The following is a 22,793-nucleotide window of genomic DNA, read 5'->3' as shown; positions in this document are numbered from 1 at the left end:
CAAATACAAGTTCTAGGAAGTTCAGAAGTTCCTCTCTGTAAACTAAAAAGGTTACAGCACTTCTTGAGGTATTACTTAATAAACATTCCTCTAGCAGTGTTCAATGAGCGCCCTTCTGAAGAACTGACTTCTTGACTTTCTCTGTCTGACAAATACCAAGTTGCCTAATAAAGACTGGAGACCCACTAATTTCTAAGAAATCTATCTTTAGAGAGAAAGCTTGGAAAAATAGGTTCTTTTATTGAAAAGAATTTTTGTATGTTCTGCCTCTCATGCGCTTCAAGACATTGCCCACATACCTCACTCTGCAAGTAGTCCCACTGAGCTCCCTGCAAGCAACTCAAAGGCTGAAAGTGCCAGAACTTGTCTCCTTGTAAATTCACTTCCACTTTTATCACCTTGAAAGAATCCCAGGCCCCCAACCAAAATTTGCTAACATGGAAGTAAGTTCAAAACCTAAAGCTCAAACATCCATAATAATATTTAATATTTCTTCCCACCTGAACCATATTTTCCTTTTCAGAGGTGCTAAATAACAAAAGCCTACATGGACTTGAAGGGGGAGCCTCAGCCTCTCTGAAAGGCAAGGATATGATTGTAAAACAGATCTGAACTAAGATTCTGTTTTTTAAGTAGAACGTGTATTAAAGCAACATGAAAGAGGTATTTCAGCCCCAAAGTTCTACATAAAGATCCTAAATGAGTCTTTTTACTGTATCTCTGGGATTTGAAGTAAAACACATAATTGAACTTATGAAACTATGCACCAATACTTAAACTGCTTTGCAGTTCAGATTAAATGTGGAAATATATAGTTCAATTTACGGGTGTCAGTAGACTAAAAGAAGTTAGCAGTGACAGTGACATGGTTTAATCTATCCTAATGGATTCTTCAACATTCAGAAATGTGACCATATTGATCATGCAATTCATACTGGATAAAAAGAGGCAATGCACATTTGTGGCCACATTATACCCTCATCACTCCTGACAGCACTCCCAGCTTATTTAAAACAACATTCAAACCGCACACTGGTTTCCCTTGTGGCTTAATTCTCATTATTCACTGAACTCCTTTTTACTAGAAACTGACTGAAGAGCCAGATTCTGAGCTCACTGTTTGGTTTTTTGCTGATGACAACGAATGGCTTTCTCAGTTTCCAAGCCCAGCATTTCTATACACTCAAAACAGTTGCAACCACCAACTAGCAAAATAAAAGCAGGTCAGGGCTGGGGAGGCAGATGAGTGAAAAGAGTGTACACGTGCTCTTCAGAAAGAATGAGACCGAAAATTAATAAAAGACTTACTGATAGCCTGTACCAACAAATGACATCATTCAAGCATACGTCCCAAAAGAGAAAAAAATGGGGAAAAAAAAGCTTTCATGGATGTCTATTTCTCAGCTTGAAACAAATGGGTTTAAATTACGTTACTACTCCAACTCAGAATTTTCACCAGAGAAATAAGAACTACGGGCACCAGTAAAAAGAATTTTTGGTCACAAAAGGTTCATGCTGATTACAACAGCAAGGATGCTGTCCTGGTTTTTCTTATGGATCAAGATAGTGTAACTTGGCAGTGGTTCACTAGAAATTACTGCTGTGAGAACCACACACCTCACTGTTGCGAGGCTGAGTGCCTGAGATGACTGCCACCTATGCCCTCTAGATCCTGGACTGCTTTAAAATAGAGAGAAAAGTCTGATTACCTTACCAAGGCTTCCTCATGGATCTCAGGTCTGTGCCAGCTCCGCATTTCCCTAACCCTCCCTAATAAGTCTTCTCCTGACTTTACACTAGCAAGTGTCCTAGGCAATGGCTTCGCAACAGGCTCGTGGAAACACGCTCACACTGTATTTGTGGCTGTGAGTGCAGGTGGTTCACACTCTAAAGCTATCAGTGATTTAGCTCGCTCTTTTAGCCATGTAATTTTATCACCTTATGATTTCTGGTTAAGCTGATGCAGTGGTTTTCAACTTGTGGAACACTTATGCCTCTGGTCTGTACACTGCTTCTCCTGGAAAACCACCAAGAAAAACTGTATTCCTGCCAGTTGACTCAAACACTCTCTTAAAGGGCTTCAATGAAAAAAATTTACAGAGGATAGCAAAATCAGCATGAGCTAAAGCATATGATCAGTTCTGACTTTGACTTCAAATGGCCAAAAATATAATGTATGCCTTGATTAATTGCTCCACTCATTAAGTAAATTGATTGGTAAAACATGGACCTTATATCTAGCCTGAACACTGAATATTATTCTGAATTCATCTGGTCAATTAAAGAACCCTTTATGACCAGATTTTTTTTCTTAAGAGCAACTTATCTAACATTTTCTTGGGCAAACATGATGGATTTTTCTTTGTTTTTGCACTGCATATAAAGTTTCCCACTCAAATAATTCTGATATCTTTTTCTAGCATCCTTGGGAGATCAGAAAATCCCGTTGTACTGGGTAACCATACACACATAACATGCACACATAATAGTCCTTTTTTAGGGGGCAATAGTTTTAGACCTTACTCTAAAATGGTCCATAATGGTCCCTGATCAGCTGCCCTACTTTGAAATCAACTGCTTATGGATTAAGTCAGGAACTACTCCATATGCAAAGAAATCCCATGAAAACAGGTTATGACTAACTCTTGACGGCCTTGAGTGCTTGTATTTCTGCTTTCTTATGTTTCTGAGGAAATGCCATAAGGAATGTTCTCATTATATATTCCCACCACCATCCCTCCTAAATTTACAGGTGCATGTTTCTTGTGCCAGCAATACACAACTAAATGCCCAGTACTGGCCACCATGGCATTTATTTTTTGATACTGTCTGTTTGACTTTTGTCTCTTCCTTGCCTTTTTAAACAATAAGAAAAACAGGTGGTATATACTTCAATGTCAGTGTCAAGAAACTAACAGCCTGATCCAGGTCCCATCAAAATTATTGGAAAAACTCCCACTCCTTCAGGGGGTGTTGTTCTAGACAGGGAATGGACAGGTCCTTCATGCTCAGGAGCCATCTTTATTCCCAAACAGGTGTCTTACAGTCCAACAGGTGCAAACATGTCTGCACACCACTGCACCTGACTCAATAAATCCTTGTTTTGAAAGCCAGATTCACTCCCTAGGCCATATGGGAAGTTGTCCTCCGGAACAGAGCAATCAAAGATTGTAAAACTCTTAGAAATGTCAGGTTTTTTCTAAACTAACCTTCAAATTAGTCTCTTGGCTAGACTGTATATATTGCATTTCCATCTTTCTTCTCCTATTAAAGTGAACATTTTTTATTGCTTATGTTATGAAGTATCTTGTAGTACATATATAGGGTGAGAATCACAGCTGAATTAGCATTACAAAATCAACTTTAACATTGACAGATTTCCAAGGTTGATGATTTGATTTGATTTGATTTGATTTGGCTTTCCCTTCTGATGGACAGAACTACCATTTTCTACACTTAAGACTCTTTCTCTCAGCTGAGTGCACTTTGTATGCTGTCAAAAATATCTGTCTTTTTATACTTTTTTATGTATTCCATTTTTCCCAGTCCTGAAGCAGCACCTTGGTTTGGTGTTTATTCCATGTGGCAGAAAATACCTCTCACAGAAATGCAAAGGCAGCCTGACAGCAAGCTTCTCTTTGGGCATGTTGACATCATCCTCCTCTCTGAGCTCTAATTCAACTTTCAACACAATGCCTAAAACCGCACAGCCTCTGAGCACAAAAGATGAACACGAGAATACACTTGTGGATTCTGTTGCCCTGTAAGCAAATTGCCTTGTTAATGAGGAATCAGTCAAATAATGGGTTTGATAGTCTGCATTTAGATTAGCTAAGATAAAGTGCAAAAGTGGTTTTTTTTGGTGTAGCACAGACAGCAGCACATCCTGTTCGAAGTTCAGGGCTATGAACATCATCGACTAATTCTTCAGCATGTCTTACACGAAAAGACAACATGCAGCTATTTCATGTGTCATAACTACTCTTTGGAAAAAAAAAGAGGAAGGCAGGATTTTTTAACTTCACTGACAGTCCAAACCAGAGTGGCACTTTGCAAAGCACATACATACCTCATAAAACATATCTCCTGCTTTCAGCTCTTTGTTTATATTTACGTGGACTTTACTGGGAAGAAGAACAGAAGAATGTCACTGCTTCCATGTAATAGATAAGGAAAAGAAACTCTCTGAGTACATGCATACGACATTCATAGAGTGGACATTGCTTTCTCTGCTCACCATGATAAGAAACCAGTGCATGCACACAGAGAACTCCTGCAGATTGGATAGCGTGCTGCGAATTACTTCTCTGTGCTACCTTGTTCATACAATCATACATGTAATGGATTGCATCTAAACTCTCTTCCAATAAGGAGCAAGTGAACCAACAACCACTTCATTTCTGAATGCTCCAAGCTGTTTGAGACCCTGTCTTGAGCTCTGCATTTCAGCAGCTGGAAGCTGATGGAAGAGAGGAGGGAAAAGGCATCCATATTTTCATAGTTTTCCATTCCAAGATAAATATCTTGGATGAGAGAAGAGGGAACATAAATGAATCACACAGACAATCTGTTCTTTCAACTGGTGGGGTTGGGAGGTTAAAAGATTTTTACAAATACACATTTTAAAAAAAGGCAAGTATTAGCTTATGTGTTTGACAGAAGGCTGTAATTATGCTCTGCTCTGTACCACATAAAATACTAAAATATGGAAATGTGAGGTTATCTATCCTTCTCTTGTAGAACCAGTACATTCTCTTCCTATCATGATGTCTCATCTGGTACATTATTCAAACTCAAGCCAAAAGTACTCCACCACTTGAGATAGCGCATAAACAAAAATGACGTGAAAAAGCTCATAATAAACACATTACAAAAAGCTTGCTTCTTGGCCTTCTAAAGTCTTGCTTGTTTTGCTTTGACAAGGCAAAGAGCCCATCAAACCTGCTTGACCAGCTTCCTCACTGGGACAGAATCTAAAGGTAGACTATGTCTTCCACAAGCAGCTCTTTGTCATCCTTAACACATTTTCTGCAGTGCTGGATTCATGGCCTATGCTGCAGAGTCACAATCTGTTTTATACTGATTTTGAATTTCCCTCATTCTGACAGAAGGATGGTTTGGTGTTGGCACATATGGTGAGTCAGCTTCAGGACTGCTATAACCTGTAATAGTTGGTGACAGCCTCCAAGACACTGGTATGTCAGGCCAAAGACAGCTGGTCGGTAGCAGTCCTGGCCACACTCACTCTCTCGCTGACTTCACATGCTCTACAGTTATGACATGAACAGCAGAAACTGGTTTCATAAAATCTGTGCCTGTAGGGGACTTCGCATTTCATAGAAATATCCATATAATCACCAGATCTTTATTCCACAGAGACAGAACAGGGAAAAGATCTTAGCTTAGATGTTAAGGGTAATTTGTTTTAAATAGAGTATGTAAAAGTCTAACCATTCTCCCTGTCTTTTAAAAAGTGGTTCATTTCTTCAGTGCAGTTGACCTCAGAGATTCGCCATGATATGTACTGTAATTTGAATGAGAAATATGTTGCTTTCAAGATTGAGCCTAAGCAGAACTCTGATAAACTAATCTTTGTAAAATCCACTGTGCTGCTGTGTTTAACAGAGCCAGAAGCTAGCTATTAGTTCTTTTTTATGGTTTGTTTTGTTCTCTTTCAACAGACTTTTTAGAGTACAGCATGCTGAAAAAATAGGAATGGGGCTGCCCAACAGATACCAGCTATGTCTGTATTCTTCCTTTTGCCAGGCACACAAACCACACGATCATTAACAGCCATCAGCATGAAACACATAATGTTAAATCCCTCATTTCTTTAGCATAATATGAAGTCTCTCTTTCTCTCATATTACCATTCTGGTCTGTCAGGTATGTGAGGTTTTTCAAGGCAGCAGGTGTTTTTTGAAATAAAATACAACCTTCCCTTCAGATCATTATGGGAAAGAGACAGCAGCTGCAAGTATAATGCTGAGGACACATGGTCTATAAGACACCCAGAAGAAAAATACTCCTTGTTCCACTTGTTAAGGTAAACCACAGATGTTGCTTCAGTGATAAGCATGAGCATAAGGTAACCACAGTCTGCTCCATGTTGTAAATTCAGAATCTAAGATTTCAGAATATTTAGTAGGCTGCAATCAGAATCACCAGTTTCTTTATGTAAGGAAAGCTAATGCAATGTCTAAGCTCATAGCACTAACAAATACTCAGTATCACAGCTTGCATTACGCTATCAACAATATGCTAGGGACTGTCCACAGACTTGGCTGACAAATTATTAATAATCTTTTATATGGGCTCAATTATGAGTATGAAATAGTGACAAATGCATAAATTAATACACTTACAGATTTAATTATTTAAACATTTACAGATAGTGTACATTATAAAGGGTTTAGCAATTTAGAATGTTAAATGCAATCCCTTTCCCTGCTTAGTACTGGTAGCAAGGCTATTTTTGTATCACTCAGATCTAAAATGTTGAGAAGCCAGCTGCAAAATAATGATGTTTAACGAATGTAAAAACCAAGCTAGAATCAATCCAGGGAGCAATTCTCTGGTTAGGCTACGTTCATAATTCTTCCTCCAACCCCCCGACATCTCATTTATTAATTTTCCCCTAGTTTCTCTGAAGAACAAAGTACATATATTGTAGCTTACAGTATAATTGTCTAGGCTTTTTCAAATAAAAAGGGAGTACAGCATTTCCTTAGAAACACAAAGATCCTCTAGAATTGCTTGGTCTCCTTACTCCCTCCTGTTTTCTAGGCCTAACTAGGTCAGAAACTGTGTCCTACAAACCAGAACATGTAACACCACAGAAAAAAACACAGATCATGGAATAATCCAGTCATCTTTCTCTGTAAGTAGACTGGTTGCTTTGGTTGTCCTGAAGAATATTTATGTTGGCCTTGCAACATGAATCTCAGGAGCTTGTAGGACTGCATGTTTTTCTGGCTGCAGTGTTTGTTACATAGAGCAGCAATCAACTGGGAACCGTACACAGAGGAAGGTCTGATGGCATGGAACTACTAGAAAAGTCAAAAGCTTCACACTCCTTCAGATCCAGCCCACAGTGACCCCAGCTTTTTGTGTGGGGGATATGGTTTTGGTTTTTTCCCCCTAATGTATATTGGAAAGCTGTTGGTAAGATGAGTCCATACTTTGTCAATTCTATCACCATCCATTTTAGGGAAGACCGGCTTAAAAAAATAAAATGACACAAATAAGTTCCGATCACAAGGTTAAGATCATAAGGTTAGAAAGTATTGTCATCATGAAAATGTACTTCCTTGCTATAACATACGTTTTTCAAAAAGGGGCATTTAAATGGCTGAATCATTTTTTAGTTTGCTACATTGTTACAAATGAAAGAGATGTGAGTAATAAAAACAACCAATCAGAAAAAAAATCTCCATATTAATTGGAATGATGACACACTAGAAAACAACTACAGGAAGTTATCACTGCTTGGGCCCACCTGTTGTTTGCTACTAATTTGTTGGCACATGTTCTTAACTGTGTTCCTGTCCTGCAAAGAGCTCAGCAGCCAACAGAACTATTCAAATTGCTTGTGAATGAGAATATTTATAAAGTTTGCATTCTATGGTGCTCAAATTTGGTGCTTAGAAGGCAGGCAATCTCTTCTTATGAATCCATACAACCTTGTGCCCTTCCCAAACCAACTGTACCCAGTGTGTTATGCCAGGCTATCACTACTACAAGATTCTCCTCTACTCAGAAATCAAGGCTGATCACACAGATTCCAAGAATTGTACACTGGTATCATCATGGGAAAATCTGAGTAAATACTTACATGTGTCTTCACATCACCTTCAAGAATTTTGCTGTACCTGAGAAACTCAGCAACACTTCCATTCAGCAGCCTATCAAAGGCTTCGACATATGGTGCTATGCCTGTAGAAGAAGAACATTCCATTATAATGGGTTCATAAAGTACATAATGCATAGGACATTCCTGTGTAGCAGATGGAGGAGACGTATCATAGAAACTAAGGAGATTGCTGTAACTTCATTTCTGATTTATGAATCAGTGAAAAGAATCTATAATTATTTTTGTCCTAGATAGAAAGAAAAGAAAAAAAATCCTGCTCTTGGTAGAACTTGAATAGGAACTTGAAGAGAATTTCCTGTGTATAATGTAATGGGAAGCCTCTTTTGTCTTAAAATAACGTGCTAAAATGAGTATCTCTCAGCCCTTCAAAGGAGTGACCTGAGAAGTCCAACTCTCTTAACAAAATTCCCCTGTTGTACCTTAACCAAATATTATCCCCTAAAAAGAACCCGCACTGTACTTAACAACTATTTTTATACTACCCACCCATTCCTGAAGATCTCTGTGCTGTTTGGTGGCTTTTAATAGTAACCAATTCCATTTTCAGTAAGAGAGTCTTTGGAATGGGTTGACAGTAGATTTATGCAGCGAGATGTGGCTTTGTAATCTTCTCATTTTGTTGTCTCACCTTGTGAAACTGTCACTGGATAAAGAAAGCTCAAACAAGTGTTCCAGATGACGTATCCTATTGACTATATATATGATATACATTACAAAAGAGGAAATAAGCTGCTATTTTCTATATGGTACACAGGGAAGTTTCCTGATAAAGTGGACAATCAGAAAATGCAGGTGAGGCTCCGTTTCTTAAGGACCTGGCTTCTACATGGGTCTATGTGGTACCTGTTAAGATAGGAAAAATAATCTTTCCTTGGATGCTTTCCAGCCCTCCCTTTACTCCATCATGTCTCGTCTATGCCTCAGAACCTTTGCCAGATACAGCATGAATGACACATGTGAATCTATGACATATGTAGGATATGAGAGAACAAGGTTAAAATTCTTCCCCGCCTCTCTCCCTCATTAATGAAGCCTGAGGATTGCTCTGAAAAGGTACCAGGCTTTCCCCAGAGAACTTGCTTTAACCTTTTGGCACTATATGACAATTGTGTCCAAATTCATAATCGTGAAAGCCCTCTTTGTTCCACAAGAGTCATCTGGCTCCATGACAGAAAAAGACAGGCTCTGGCAACTAGAGTTTGCAGTGGCCTGTGTGGAAAAGAAAATTTAGTTAGTCAGCTAGGTGGGATTTCAAGGCTCCTTTTGTTCTCTTGATACCATTCACCTATAATTCTGAGGAATTTCTGGGCTTTCTTCCATATTAAGTGTTTGTGTGTAAACCCCTCAAATGACCTAATGCACAAAAGGTCTTAGCTGTGGAGATCTTTCCAAAGCCCATTTATGTTCTTTGTCAAAGTCTGTGTGTGTCTCCAAAAGAATCATTGTAACATTTTCCTTTAGAGCAGAGTTTTACATAACAGTTCACCAAATTGTCCTATGCAGAACTAGAAAGCAACTATGCTATTTTTTACTATTCAATGCAGCTCACTCCCAGGAGCATTTACTAGAATTTGCTGTGAGCTGTGCAGAGCAACTGAACGATTTATTTGCAATCCTGCCATTGTAATGCCATTTAGGAAAATGGTAAAGGTACAGATCTCCCACACTCTTTGTCATTTTGTTGTTTCTGAAAATGTATTAATTGAAAAGCCAAGTTTTTTTTTTTTTTAATAATTATGGAATGGTCTTTTAGGGAGCAGGGGCCATGGTCGAAGAAAGCAATACACCTCCATTTTCGCTGGAGATTTAAAAAAGGTCACACTGGCTCGAGCGTCAGTTTTAAAGGAGAAAAAGAAAGAAGAGATCAGTAAGACTGTTTCCTCTGCAGTGGCTGTGGCAGGTATGTGAACCTCTGCAGAGGTACAGTGACACAGGCACACAGTTTGGGGCACTGTAGGCATAACAGTCACACAAACTGAAGACTTTCCCAACTGCACCAGCAAAAGCGAATTCCTGAGTCCTTGTGTGAGACAGCTCTGCCTGGAGACGTCGTGCAGCCTGGCAAGCACCCCATGGTGCTGCTCATCTCAGCTTCTTACTGCAGTCTCCCAGTGGGTGTGTTTCATAATCACACTTCAACAAGGCTTCTCAGTTGGTTTCTTCTAGGGATCTGTTGGGGCGTTAAAGCTCTGCTTCCCTGGAGGGTGAATCTTTTCACCTGACTGAGCTCTTAGATAAGGTCAAGAATAAAAAGAAGTTTTCATGGAAGTACCTGGCATGGTGCGTTATCCCCTGCTCTGAAAGTAGCCCTGGTTCTGCAGTACTGTGCTCTGGATAAACAAGAGATTCATCTAAATGTCATTACAAGACTGAATTCTGTATCGTTGAGAATTGCACAGTTCCTAGTAGTGATTGATTACATGAATCGTACTTCTCCATGACTTTGCTATGGTTTACTAGCTGTCAAGGTTTTATCTGGACTGCAAGCACCTTTTTACTGAAGCTTCCTGTGACTGGCTAACTCATCTGCCACGGAAGCCTGCTGGCAGATGCTCCCCTCCTGCCACAGAAACACACTGTTCTCAGTCAGCTGCTCCACAGCAGCTGCCAGTGTGCAGGCCCAAGGCACACGGGAGTGCAGGGAAGGTCCCTTGCATGCGTTGCTGGTTCAGGGCTGGCAGAGCAGACAATACAGCAGCTCACACACTTCACTTGCTGCTGTGTCAGTAAAACAAGCTGCCCGCAACTTTCTGTGTGTCCTGCAGCTTCTGTACAGCAGCTGAGTCCATGCTGGGATGTGCTCTTCTCCGGAAAATGCAAGAAAGGGCAAGGAATACAGCAAAGAACATGAAACTAATAACGAGATGTATGTGGGGAATCTGGATGAAAAAACAAGTTTTGGAGAAAGGAAAGGGCACTTCTATTCAATCAGATTTAGAACTACCACATATATAAAGTTATTTACCTTGTAACTTTCAGGTGCTACAAAAATTAAGGCATGAAAAGATATGATTCGATGATATGATGCGAATAAATGAAGAATAGACTTTTTTTGGTATATTCTCCACTGTAGTGCTTCGGAGAGACACTTGAGCAAAGAGAGCTCAAGAGATAACAATGTAAGGCCATGGACGTATAACAGTCCTTAGTGAGCAAATGCTTCCAAACAAACTCATATTTGATTAAGGGTGTTAAATAATTAAATTAAGTGGGTCTGCACTGTGAAATTCAGAGAGAGCTGGCAAATCAACAGTGTTTATATTGGTGACTTCTATAAGAATAATTATGCTGGACATTTAGGGGATGTCTCACTTCTTCTGCTAATTGGGCTCAAGCAGACACTTTCACCTGCTGAGTTATTTACAACAATATAAGTGATAAAATGGAAAGAGTGATAAAGCTTGAGACATGGACAGTATATTTAAGAAACATCTTATATACTTGTATTTAAGTAAAATCTTGAATTTTCTAGGCCATATTAGTTTAGAATTGTATGTGCTACTAAGTTTGTCACATGACATTTCTAAATAAATTTTAAAAAAAGATTTTATTTTGATACAGAATTTGTAAGGGGTGGGATCACATTCCTTCGTAGAAGATAAACATATACATTGCTTGTAATTTTTTAATAACAGAGAGATGGTACTTCAAAATAACATACTTACTTCCATTGACTCCATTGATGCCATCACATTCCATTTCACCAGATCTGTGTGAATCTGAAAATAACGATTCAAGTCGAGTCACTGCTTTCTCCAATCTCTCCATCAAGCCATGAGTCTCTGCCATTCTGAAAAAATCATTATGGACAGAAAGAGTGTTAGACCCCTCTCAGTAAAGTCCTTGCTCCATGCTACAGTTCTGTTCACCTTGTGGCTTTGTCTTTTATGGCAAAACTCTCATTTTTTAAGCATTGTCTTTCTGACACATAAGCAGTTGCAGTGAAGCAGCTGACATAGGGTAACTTGCTTCTTTGTCAGCAGGGAATCAGATCAGTACTCAGCTCTGGCTTTTCCTTCTAAGTAGCAGATTCCAACCACTGCTAGCGTAGCTTTTGATAGTCTGCATGTGAACAATTTACGACAAAATGTGTGAGTGTGCTCCCAATCAGATACTGAGATGACTGGAATAGTGATAGAAGTAACAGGTAAAATCTTATGCCTATGATGATTTGAATCAGCATTTACAGAGGCTAAAATACAGACCCAATTAATACTCTCTGATTTCTGAAAAGGTTCATTCTGTGTTTGCCTTGGTCTTTCATGCTTTGTAGTAGGACTCAGCCACCTGACTGAAGCCTACACAAAAATCAAAGAAGGTCTTCTGTTTATTCTTCTGATATGATTTACCATCACTTTTTTTCTTACAGAAGTACCTGACATGAACCAGTGTCTACCAAGCTTTTAAAATCAAATACTAATTAACATTTAAATAGCAAAAAACATCCAGAGGCCTGCTTGTCCAGTACTGCTACAGTGGTTTTGATTTAAGATTAAATAGAAATTAGGTTACATTTTTAACAACTCACACATTGCCTTCTTTCCTCACAATGTGATTATCTGCTCTCTTACACATGAGGCAGTGTAGGCATTGACATTTTTGAATACTGGCCAACCTCTCAGGGAAAAAAAGTGCTATATACAATTCAGAATGAGGAAGAGTTATATAAGCAAAGGCAAAGCTATGTTTAAATCCTCTATCATTTAATAGAGCGAGTTTCATGTATATGTTCCTCACTTAAGGTTGTGAGTGTTTGATTCTGGTAAGTGACATTTGGCAAGGGGCATGTGTGATGATGATGGCTCTTGATCAACATGATCCCTGTGACCAGTTCCAGCCCAGCCCCCACACTAGGCTGCCCAGCACTGGGGTGTCCAAAAACGGGAGCAACAGGGGGAATGCACATCCCCAGCTGGGGCAAGCATGGAGTCGGAGGCTCTCTGGGGCCACCACCCTGTGGTGTTCTGCCACAAGACACTGATTCCTGTATGGCTTGTAGACTAGAATGGTTAGGCAGACATGGAACAAATGTGTAAATTCATTAGTTCCCAAAGAACAGCCTACTATTGAAGCCTAATAGTAGGTTCCAATAAACTGCGCAACACTATGCAACAGCTAGCAACCAAACCAAACATTGCTGCTTCAGTGTCCCCACAGCCAGTGGAGAATGCCTAAATGTTATAATTAAAAAGTAAAGTAGCATGGAAAGAAATGCTTTAATTTACAAACTAGTACTACTAATTCTTATTAATATAATAATATTTTTCTTCTAAAAATTTAAGTGTGAGAGGAAATTAGCTACTAGGACTGTGGAAACATGCAGAGAGCTCTTGTGCTCTGAGTCATGCGGCCTGTCAAACAAGGTGGGACCTTCAGACTTTACCCTATAAATGTAATGAGGTTTGTGTTTGACCTAAAAGTGAAACATAAGATTTTACAGTAAGAAACCCTTGGGAGAACCATTCTTGTGAGAAAGTTTTGTCTGGAATTTATGGGTTTTTCCTACTCACATGAAATAAAAAAGCAAACCCCCAAAACAGGATGACATTAGACAGCATGCATATGAACAGTGGAAAAATTCAGAGGGGCTCTCTTGTCTTATCACAGGATGGGTCAGGTTGGAAGAGACCTCAGAGGGGTCATCTGGCCCAACCTCCCTGCTCAAGCAGGGTCATCCCAGAACACACGGCACAGGATTGCATCTAGGTGGTTCCTGAATATCACCAGTGAAAGAGACTCCACGCCCTCTTTGGGCAACCAGTTCAGTGCTCAGCCACCGGCACAGTAAGGAAGTTCTTCCTCATTTTCTGGTGGAACTTCCTTTGCATCAGGTTCTGCCCATTGTCTCTTGTCCTACTGCTTGGCACCACCAAGAAGAGCCTGGGTCTGTCCTCTTGGCACCCTCCCTTCAGATACTGACAGACATTGATGAGGTGCCCTCTCACTTGTCTCTTCTTGAGGCTGAACAGGCCCAGCTCCCCCAGCCTTTCCTCAAAAGAGAGAGGCTCCAGTCCCTTGGTCAGCTTTGTTGCCCTCCACTGAACCTGCTCCAGGAGCTCCATGTCTCCCTTGTACTGAGGAACCCAGAGATGGACACAGCACTCCAGGGGCAGCCTCACCAGGACTAAGCAGAGGGATGGGATCACCTCCCTTGACCTGCTGCCAATGTACTTTCTGAAAATACACACTACTTGGTTTGGAAAATCAATTCACTTAAAAAAACCCCCACACCTTAAATTTTTTGTAAGGTTACAAATATCTTGGCAAGAATGAGATGAATGTATCAGGGGAGCTTCTAAAATATTCAGACTTTCAGAATATTAAACCTTTTCTTAAAACAAAACACTATTAATCCTAAAAAATATTATGAATACATTCTTTTCATATTTTACGCTACTTCATAGAAGCCTAAAATGGTGTCTATTTTAAAAGTTCTGTTTTCAACCAGACTGCTGAAGTCTAGTGTAACATAGCATACTAACAGTCAACTAATTTCATCAGTATTCTAAAACATATTTTCAGTATAGTTCCTATTTGTCTTTATTTGAAGATACAGTCTAGTAGGTTGGGGTTTTTTTCATTTGCCTTAAAATTTTCCTTGATGATGTCATAAAATGCCACAAAACTTATGCACAAAATTCTATGGAAGACCTGTTACTTTTTAGCCTCTTCAGTCTGATTTTGCCTGTGAAAGAATCCTATTGTTTGACTACAAACTAAATAATTTGAGTGCACATACCTGGAGGTCTGAGGAATCTCACAATGAGCAGACTGGTAATGTTCTACCCAATAAATTGCCTTCTGTAAGACACTAAGAATACATATTACAGTGTCAGAAGCTCAGGGGAATAACCCAGCTCAATAACCTGAAGGATCCTTTTATGCAACACTCTCCTGCTGCAACAGTCTTTTGCTCACTATATTCTTCACAGCTCTATTCTATTCCCATTAGTTGGAGATCTACAGTGTTGTTCTTATAAAAGCAGGCATCACCACCAATCACAGAATAATATATTGTTACAGTCTTTAAACAAAACTAGAAACTATTTTTACCCTAAAATTAGGGATACCAGGTTTCCATTCTTTTTATATAGAATATTACACGTAATAATCATCATGTTTACACTATGTCTACCTTTTTATCTGTACATTTATATATCCATGAGTGCATGGTATTTTCATCTATATATACATATATATTCGTACATGTACATCATACACATAAGAATACACACAGTTATGCCTGTCATGTATGAATGAAGTGCAAGAACACTTCTGTGATTACTGTATGTCACACTAAAAGAGCAAATCAGTTGTACATATACTGACCTTACACTTACACCTCACTTTACCATTAAATGACACTGTGTTATTTACCTTACAAACAACACAGAAATTAATGTTACTGTTCTGAACATTCCCCAAATAGCATGAAAACTCTCTTCATCCATTCTCAATCTAAACATTGGCATCTTTGCCTCTATCTTGGGATTTACATATTTGGCTCATATCACGACAAACTTCAGCATTTTCTTGGCCTATATTCAGCTGTTTATCTGATTACTTTTTCCACACTGCACTCTGCATGGCCAAACAGATGCCACAAAGCCACAGCTCAAAAGGAGCCAGAACACAAATGGTACAGCTTGACTCTGTGAAGATACTATCTGCCATAATATAGCATCAGAGCTTATATTATAAATAAATAATAAGACTGGTCTACTTACAGTGTCAAATTAAATCTCTGCACGTTAATGAAAAGTAAAGAGGATGTAAATATGTCTATAATGTACTTCCACTCCCATAAAGCATGTTTTTACATCGACAGACTCTCTATCTCACCTGTTAGGATTTTAATTAAAGCTTTGATCTTGAAATGATTATCAGGGTTAATTATGTATCTTTTCCTGAAGTTGATGCTGACCACCTATAAGGAGTTAAAAATAACGATGCTTCAACTCCCATGTAATCCTGTATCCAGTTGCTCTCTTGGTGGAGAAGTACACTGTCCTTCATTGAAAATAGGGTCACCTATGAGTCAGGAAAGGTGTTAACACACATCTATCAACAAATAATTTAAACACTGACAGTGGTAACGGTCTCTTGTGCAAAAAATCAAGACAGAGGATCCACAGCTCTGCCCTGTTTACTGTTAGTGGTATCTTTTTTGGGAGTGCTAAAGGCATGTGGTAATACTACCATCTGTCATTTCTTCCACAAAAGAAGCAAAGTCAAAACCAGGTAGAACAAGGCATGCTGCAGCCAAAAAAGCAGATTTATTTCTACAGACAGGCCTTGGGACATCACTGCTTTTCTCCCCAGCTGTCTCAAAGCACCACTTATCTATTATCAAGGCAAAAAACTTGGCTGTAGACTAAAATGTCCTGATATACTGATCCCAAACAGCAAACTGTAAGCCAAAACACACCTGTGCTATTCTGGTTACTATTGTATGTGACTTATGACAGAGGACAATATTGCTCCATCCTCAAGAAGAAACAAGCTTTAATGAATGCACAGGGAAAAGCAGTACAGTAGCATAAGGGGGAAAATAAACATATGATGACCTATCAGGCATGTAAAAATGGGGGTTTTGAACACAGGAATGGTGCCACTTTGTAAAGTACAAAATGATTCTCACAAATATCAGCAAGAGATGGAGTACATAGTTCCACAGTTTACTTCCTAGCACTCTATTAATTTGAAAGGAAATGACCTGTTAATTTATTTGCTTTCCTCCCCTCCCCCCACTCAGTACCAGTTCTTCCAAATTCATCTAGCATCTGAAAATTGATGCCAGGTCTCACTCATGCTCATCATCTGAGATGCTACATGTCAGATTTGGATTTCCCCTCTATGCCAAAAAAAGGCAGATGCCTAAACCAAAATACAGGCAGTAATGTAGTATTTAAATTGTATTTACCATTGCTGCACTGTTTGAAAAATCACCCTGCCACTAGAAGTACAGCACCTTGCACATCTGCTTTCTATCTCAGTCTTTTAATAAATTGCTATCAAGATATGAAATAAAATACACAAACCCTCAGATTGCCAGTTGGTACTATCAGAGAGCCAGTCATGAACATTTTATAGATCCAAAGCACTGTGTCCCCTTGAGAGTTTCTCTGTACAATATATGTCAACGTACATCAAGGGAGAAGAAATGCATACACATTCCTGAACATCGCTTCAAATTACAGAAGCATCTTACAGCATTTAATTTCTGAAAAAAACACCGCCTGGGTCTGAAATGGCTGGTTTTCCTGTATCACCATTCAAACACCTACAAATCCAAGCTGTGTTGAGCAAGCAGTCTCTTTGCCACCTTTGGCATGAGACCCAAATTCCTACTGCATCCCATTCTGGTTCAGACAGTAAAAACCCACTGGCTTGCGGCCTTGGGAGTTGCTCATTCCCAGACAGAGCTTGGAAGCGGCTCAGTACTGGCTGAGCGCTAAGGAGGAGCACCTGAAGCTCTTTGGGTTACTATCATAAAAGATTCTGGGTGGGGAATGCAAAACAGTGGTGAGAAGAAAGTATGTGTTGGTAGACCAATAGGAACATTACCTTGTATGGTTTGTGTTTTGTTTTCCATTAGCTGTAGGGGAGGAATGTAAACAGAGGCTTCTCAAACTGATTTCAATTTGGATAAAACCAGAAGACCTCTCAGTAAGGCCCTGTGTGAGAAGAATGATTTGAGTTTCAAATCAGAGCCTTTTTCATTGTTTTTCCCCTAAATCTACTACGAGCTCATTTGGGAGTAATTTATTCTTAGGTATAGAGAATTATTTTATTTTTAAACCTAGTTAAAAGAGATAGTTTTGTATATCAAACAGTATTAGAATTTTGACTCCTTTTTTTTTTTTGTTAAGATGGAGAGTTATACCTGAAATAGCAAAAAGACAAAAATGTCTGTACAACTTCTGCTTTTTGTGGATGGATGTGCCATTTGGACTAACAAGTTGATCTGAAGTCTTGGCTGACTCTAGTATACTCATCATAAAATAGTTCTGTCTGTAGCTCAGTGTGTGTGTTAAACCAACTGATATGCTATGAATGAGTCCCTTATGGCTGTGCATAAGAATATGCTACCTCAATTATTGTGTGTGTGGACTTCTCTCCTTGGCATAACCTCTGTGTTTTTAAAGGGCTACTTTTTATAAGCAAAGAAAAATTTTGTGCAGAAGAGGTAAAAGCAGGTTCATGTTGAACCTCTTCCATTTCAACCCAAGTGTTTTCCTTTGTCTGGTCCTATGTTGTTGGTACCACAAAGCATACTTTTCTGTTTGCATCCTGGCTCCTCCTCTGCTTCTCTCCCTCTCTTTGTGATCAGGCTGCTGCCTACAAAAACACACAGAAAAAGAACAGAGGCCTTTTTTCATCCCACTGTTCAAAAAAACCTGTAAAATTTGCTTCGTAAAACAATCTCTATTTTGACAAATACGCCTAAGACTGTTGATGCATTTTAGATTTCTTGCCACATCTCAGTTTTATCCCATAATTATAGGTGAGCAATTGCACACATCAAGCTGTATGTCTACAAGTCAATGTAATAATAACATGGACTGCAGTTAGGTCTCTGATAATTTAATATGAATTCTTTAAAACACGTCATGTGTTCATGTATGTGCTTAGTATCTCCTGGATATCAGTTCACTTTCTAATTATCTGGAAGTTCTGTGAAGAGCTTCTATCCCTTGCTGATTAATTTTGACTGTCATGAATTTTGTGATCACAAAGAGCAAGTTCATTATTTAATGATATACTGAAGCAGTCAAGACTTGACAGTCTGTGTAAGCATGATTGACTTAAAATAACCAAGGCAACCCAGTTTCTAAGTACATTCTCCTATTCCTTTTATGCTCCCTTTTCATGTCACTACTGCTCATAATCTTTTGTCTTGGTTTTATTTTCTTCTCTCTCTCCAATGAAGTGTACGAGTTTTAGTATCTCTCCAATCAACAAAAATGCAGTGTTCTTAGCCACCTCATTTACTATAAATTAGTGTGGGGCTCTTCATGTAATCAAGCATCCTAAAGGCCTTACAAGCTATTTAATTACCTGTCACAAGTCCAATTACTGTATGTAAGCAGACTGCCTTGCTGAACTGAGAAAATACTGCATGCAGGCATTGATTTTATTAAAGTGCTTCAGTTCAGTTCATAATAACTGAACAGTAAAATCCTTTATGCTTTGGTTCCAAACAAATTGAATTGGAACTCTCTGAAAGGGTAAGTTCCACACAGTACAAATCCTTATGAAATGTTTCAATACTTCTGGGATGTGAAAGGAAAAAAGCAAAGGAGGAAGTTAAAACTCAGCGAAAAGTACTGCAAGCTCTTAAAACAGAAACTGTGAAATTACTTCTGAAGAAAAGATGAGACTAGACTTATTCAGTACCAAGGTTAGTAGCAGTTTTATTTGCTGTGCTGGTGGCTTTCACGAGGCTTCCACACCCTACTTCTCATGCACATCCATATTATGCTGAAGCCCGAATGGTTGGGCTTGATTTCAGCCAAGTTAGCAAGCGTTCCTGTTCTTACCAGAACATCCTGCTGCAATCTGTGTCTGACGATCTCAGGCTCATTGTGGCTGCTCTACTCAGCCTGCAGCCAGTGGCTCTTCCTCTAGCACAGGAGCAGCCAGGAGGGCTTAAGCAAACTTTCTGCCATATGAGTACTCCCTCTGCTCTGTAGTTGGATTGGGATCTTTATTGGTCACGAAAACTCAAGATCTTCATGCATCTCCCATTCTAAAATTCATCCCACTGACTCTGCCATACTGCTAGCATTGCAATGGGTTGTGCCTTTGCTTCTGATTCAGGATGAAATGGGCCACCTGCTACTAAAAAAGACCTATTTCCTGATATAACCTGGTTACTACTTAAGAGGTCCTAAGCTTTAATGATAATCCATACAATTTGCTCACATAGAAGATCTCAGACATTTAATTATTTATCCCTCCTCTGTTTCAGTGTGAGGTCTTGAGAAACCCAGGGAAATCAAACTGGACCTACCCCAGAAGCATGTAAAAGTTAGCCTTTTTGAGGATGGCTGTTGCTTTACAGGACCCAGAGCTGTTAAGTGAATCAGTCTGCTGTTTCTAAACAATGACGGATTACACACAGAAATGTAAATGATTCTTTGCATTCCTTCCAAAAAGCAATTAATTAAATATTAAACTAATACAAAACATAGCTTAATGCTTAGGATCTGAGCATGTCTTCCTGTAAAAATGTGCCACTATTTAATTATATAATTGAGCATTTATGTTTTTTGTTTTGTTTTTTTTTTATATAGGCTACAAAAGCATTAAGGCCTTAATTCCCAGCATACTATTACTGGTATTTTGAATTCTACAGATAATCTCTTTGGCTTGCTGTTCTCTGAAAAACTGTGGGTCAGACAAAGCATGGGTCAGACAAAGCAATTTCCATTAGCATATACTCAGGAAAGTAGTCTCAATGGGACCTTTTAAATAACAAAAAGTCCCTGAAATTGACAGTCAGAATACCTTAAGGACACAGCTGGAATTAAGACAGCAGTAGGCAGTATGTGTATAGACTATAGTGGTGTCTATGCCATAAAGCCTTGCAAAATGGTGACAGAGGTCACAAAGACTTAAGAAGCCCCAAACTCCCTACTCTTGATGAAGCAACTGAATCAGCATCATCATTGCTATAGATGCAGCTGTGCTCATGCAAGCTTTTGTCACTTCAGTGTACAATGCTTAGTAAAGGTGTTGCTATTCTGGTATAGTTCTTAGCAGTGACATCTGAAGACAAGCCGAGTCTAATTTAGAGTTCGAAATATTTCGTATTATGTAAGCAACTGGAGTGGACTCTGCACCACATGAAAATTAACAGGTTCCCAATTGTCCCCCTACTGCAAAAGACACACCTAAATTTTTAGAAAAAGGAATTTAAATTATTTATATATATCAGGAGTGCTTCATCAAGGAAAATCTTTTAACCAGTTCATAACAAAGCAGCTGTCTGAGTAACTGTGAAAATGTATGCCTTATTTATTGTAAGTGTTTCTTTGGTTTTGTCCCAATAAGCACGATAAGCAAAGAATGTTCTCTTTCATGTAGTCAGGTGTTTCAGTAGGCAGCAACTGCAGCTACTGAGTTTGCTGCTGTTGCACGTGATGTTAGAACTTGTTAAGAACCACTAAGAATATTCTTTAACATATTTGGCAGTTCATCATTTCTCTCCCTAGAGTTCAAACCAATTGAAACTTTATTGATACTGACAGGCCACAGATTAAAGCATAAATTATCTGACTTTGTCCAGGTGATGTTGAAAGTCAACATCCAGGCTGAGAGATGAATGCAATTTGTCTGGTTTCCAGCCCTCCTCACTCACTCTGTTTTTCCAGCACCTGCTAATTCAGATTACCATGAATTTTAGACCTGGGTAAATTTCAATTCCGTCTATTTTTTTTTTTCTTTAACTTGCCCAATGTATTTTGCATGGTTAATAAAAATTATACAGTGGGATCAGAAATTCTCATGATGAGAGGGGATTTAATACATGTAATCTCAGTACCCTTTCTCCTTATGGTTTACCAAGAAGCACTTTTCTCCACTAAAGTGAGAGCCACAGCTGACAAAGAATAATGAAGACATGTCAGAGGTAGGTTCTACTGTAATAGTAAATAATGCACATCCTCCTCATTTTTATTTAATTGAGAAAACATATTTTATTCATTAAGTTTGGAGTTGTGCCTGTCCACCTTCCACATGTGAGCAGCATTCAAGGGGGAAGACACAAAGGAATCATGGGAGTATTCAGAAGACTTGCATTTTTGTTAAACCCAAAACCAAAAAGACCATTTTGTTGTATGTGACTGGCTTTGTTACAGAAGGTAGATTGCTTTTGTTCTTGTGCAAATTTGCTCAAAATAGAGCCGGTGTTATGAAATCCTGGTGCTGAAAATACATAAAACCAGAACAAAAAGTTCATTATCATTTTTATAAGAAGTAATTAAAAGGAAATGCTAGGATCAAATTTGCATAAAAATTAGAGTATCTGGCTCACAGTAATGTCTTAAAAGGCCAGAGTTGAAAGTACTGTACTGAGTTCCAACTCATTCCATCTACCACTTTACTACTCTAAATAATTTTTAAAGTCACTTTTCTGAATATGTACGATGAGTTTTCTGATTACAATTTCACAAAGCAATGAAACACAGTAGTCCATAAACCACTGCCACTTTTGCCTGGCTTAGAAACAAATTGATAAAATCTGCAGGTTTATCCCACTCAGACCCCCTGCTAAACAGATCACTTCTAACTATTTCCTAACAGACTGGTCTCTGTGTAGGGCCTTTTTTCTGACATTTTCTATCACTCAGAAACAAACACATTTAGGTAAGGTATATAAAGAAAGCTCTCTTCCCCAGTTGTTAAGACTGCCCCTACACATTATGAAATCTGAAGTCTACTTGATAAAAATCCTCATTGTCGATGCTGTAATGCTAAGATAAAAATCTACAGCAATCCCCAAAGCAAAGGACAGACTGCACATTTTCAGGTGAGGTCATGACAAGTTCTCCTCGGCTTTGTGCTGGCTGCGTCTCTGGGGGAGTGTTCCTGATGTCAAGTTACTGCAAAATGCAGGACCTCGGCTTCACGGTTCTTCATTTCTGCTTTCCTCTTGCCCCTTCTGAAAGCTACCTTGTATTTGAAGTATCCTTTATGTATTTTTATGTAAAGGTATGTATTATGCCTTAAGGTCGCACACCCTAAGATGCTATTTAACCCTTTCCTCTGGGCTAAACCTGCAGGCTCTTCTGCCACCTCCACCACACGTACACCTCCGGCTCCAAGGGCGGGGGGATCCAAGGACTCGGCTCCCCACTACCCACCGGCACTACAACCGCCTGCCTCAGAATTAGATCATCTTACGCTGATTAAG

At 39.1% G+C, this 22,793-nt stretch overlaps 1 protein-coding gene across 2 annotated transcripts in view; it reads right to left on the bottom strand.

The window, feature by feature from the left end:
- CAP2 (cyclase associated actin cytoskeleton regulatory protein 2) overlaps positions 1-22,793 on the bottom strand; it is a 68,493-nt gene that overhangs the window by 44,823 nt on the left and 877 nt on the right. Inside the window, exons 2-4 of one of the 2 annotated variants that reach the window (XM_019287875.3) lie at positions 14,613-14,684; positions 11,539-11,663; positions 7,835-7,935 (exon numbers count right to left, since the gene is read on the bottom strand). In XM_019287875.3, coding sequence (XP_019143420.1) covers positions 7,835-7,935; positions 11,539-11,662 — 225 coding nt within the window. In that variant the 5' untranslated portion in view covers position 11,663; positions 14,613-14,684. The remainder of the gene's footprint in view (positions 1-7,834; positions 7,936-11,538; positions 11,664-14,612; positions 14,685-22,793) is intronic. The other variant, XM_010402881.4, reaches the window with a different exon arrangement.

The sequence above is a fragment of the Corvus cornix genome, chromosome 2, assembly GCF_000738735.6.
Source record: "Corvus cornix cornix isolate S_Up_H32 chromosome 2, ASM73873v5, whole genome shotgun sequence".
Lineage (NCBI taxonomy): Eukaryota > Metazoa > Chordata > Aves > Passeriformes > Corvidae > Corvus > Corvus cornix.
Note: the sequence above shows the minus strand (reverse complement) of the source record. Positions and strands in the feature narration are given on the sequence as shown.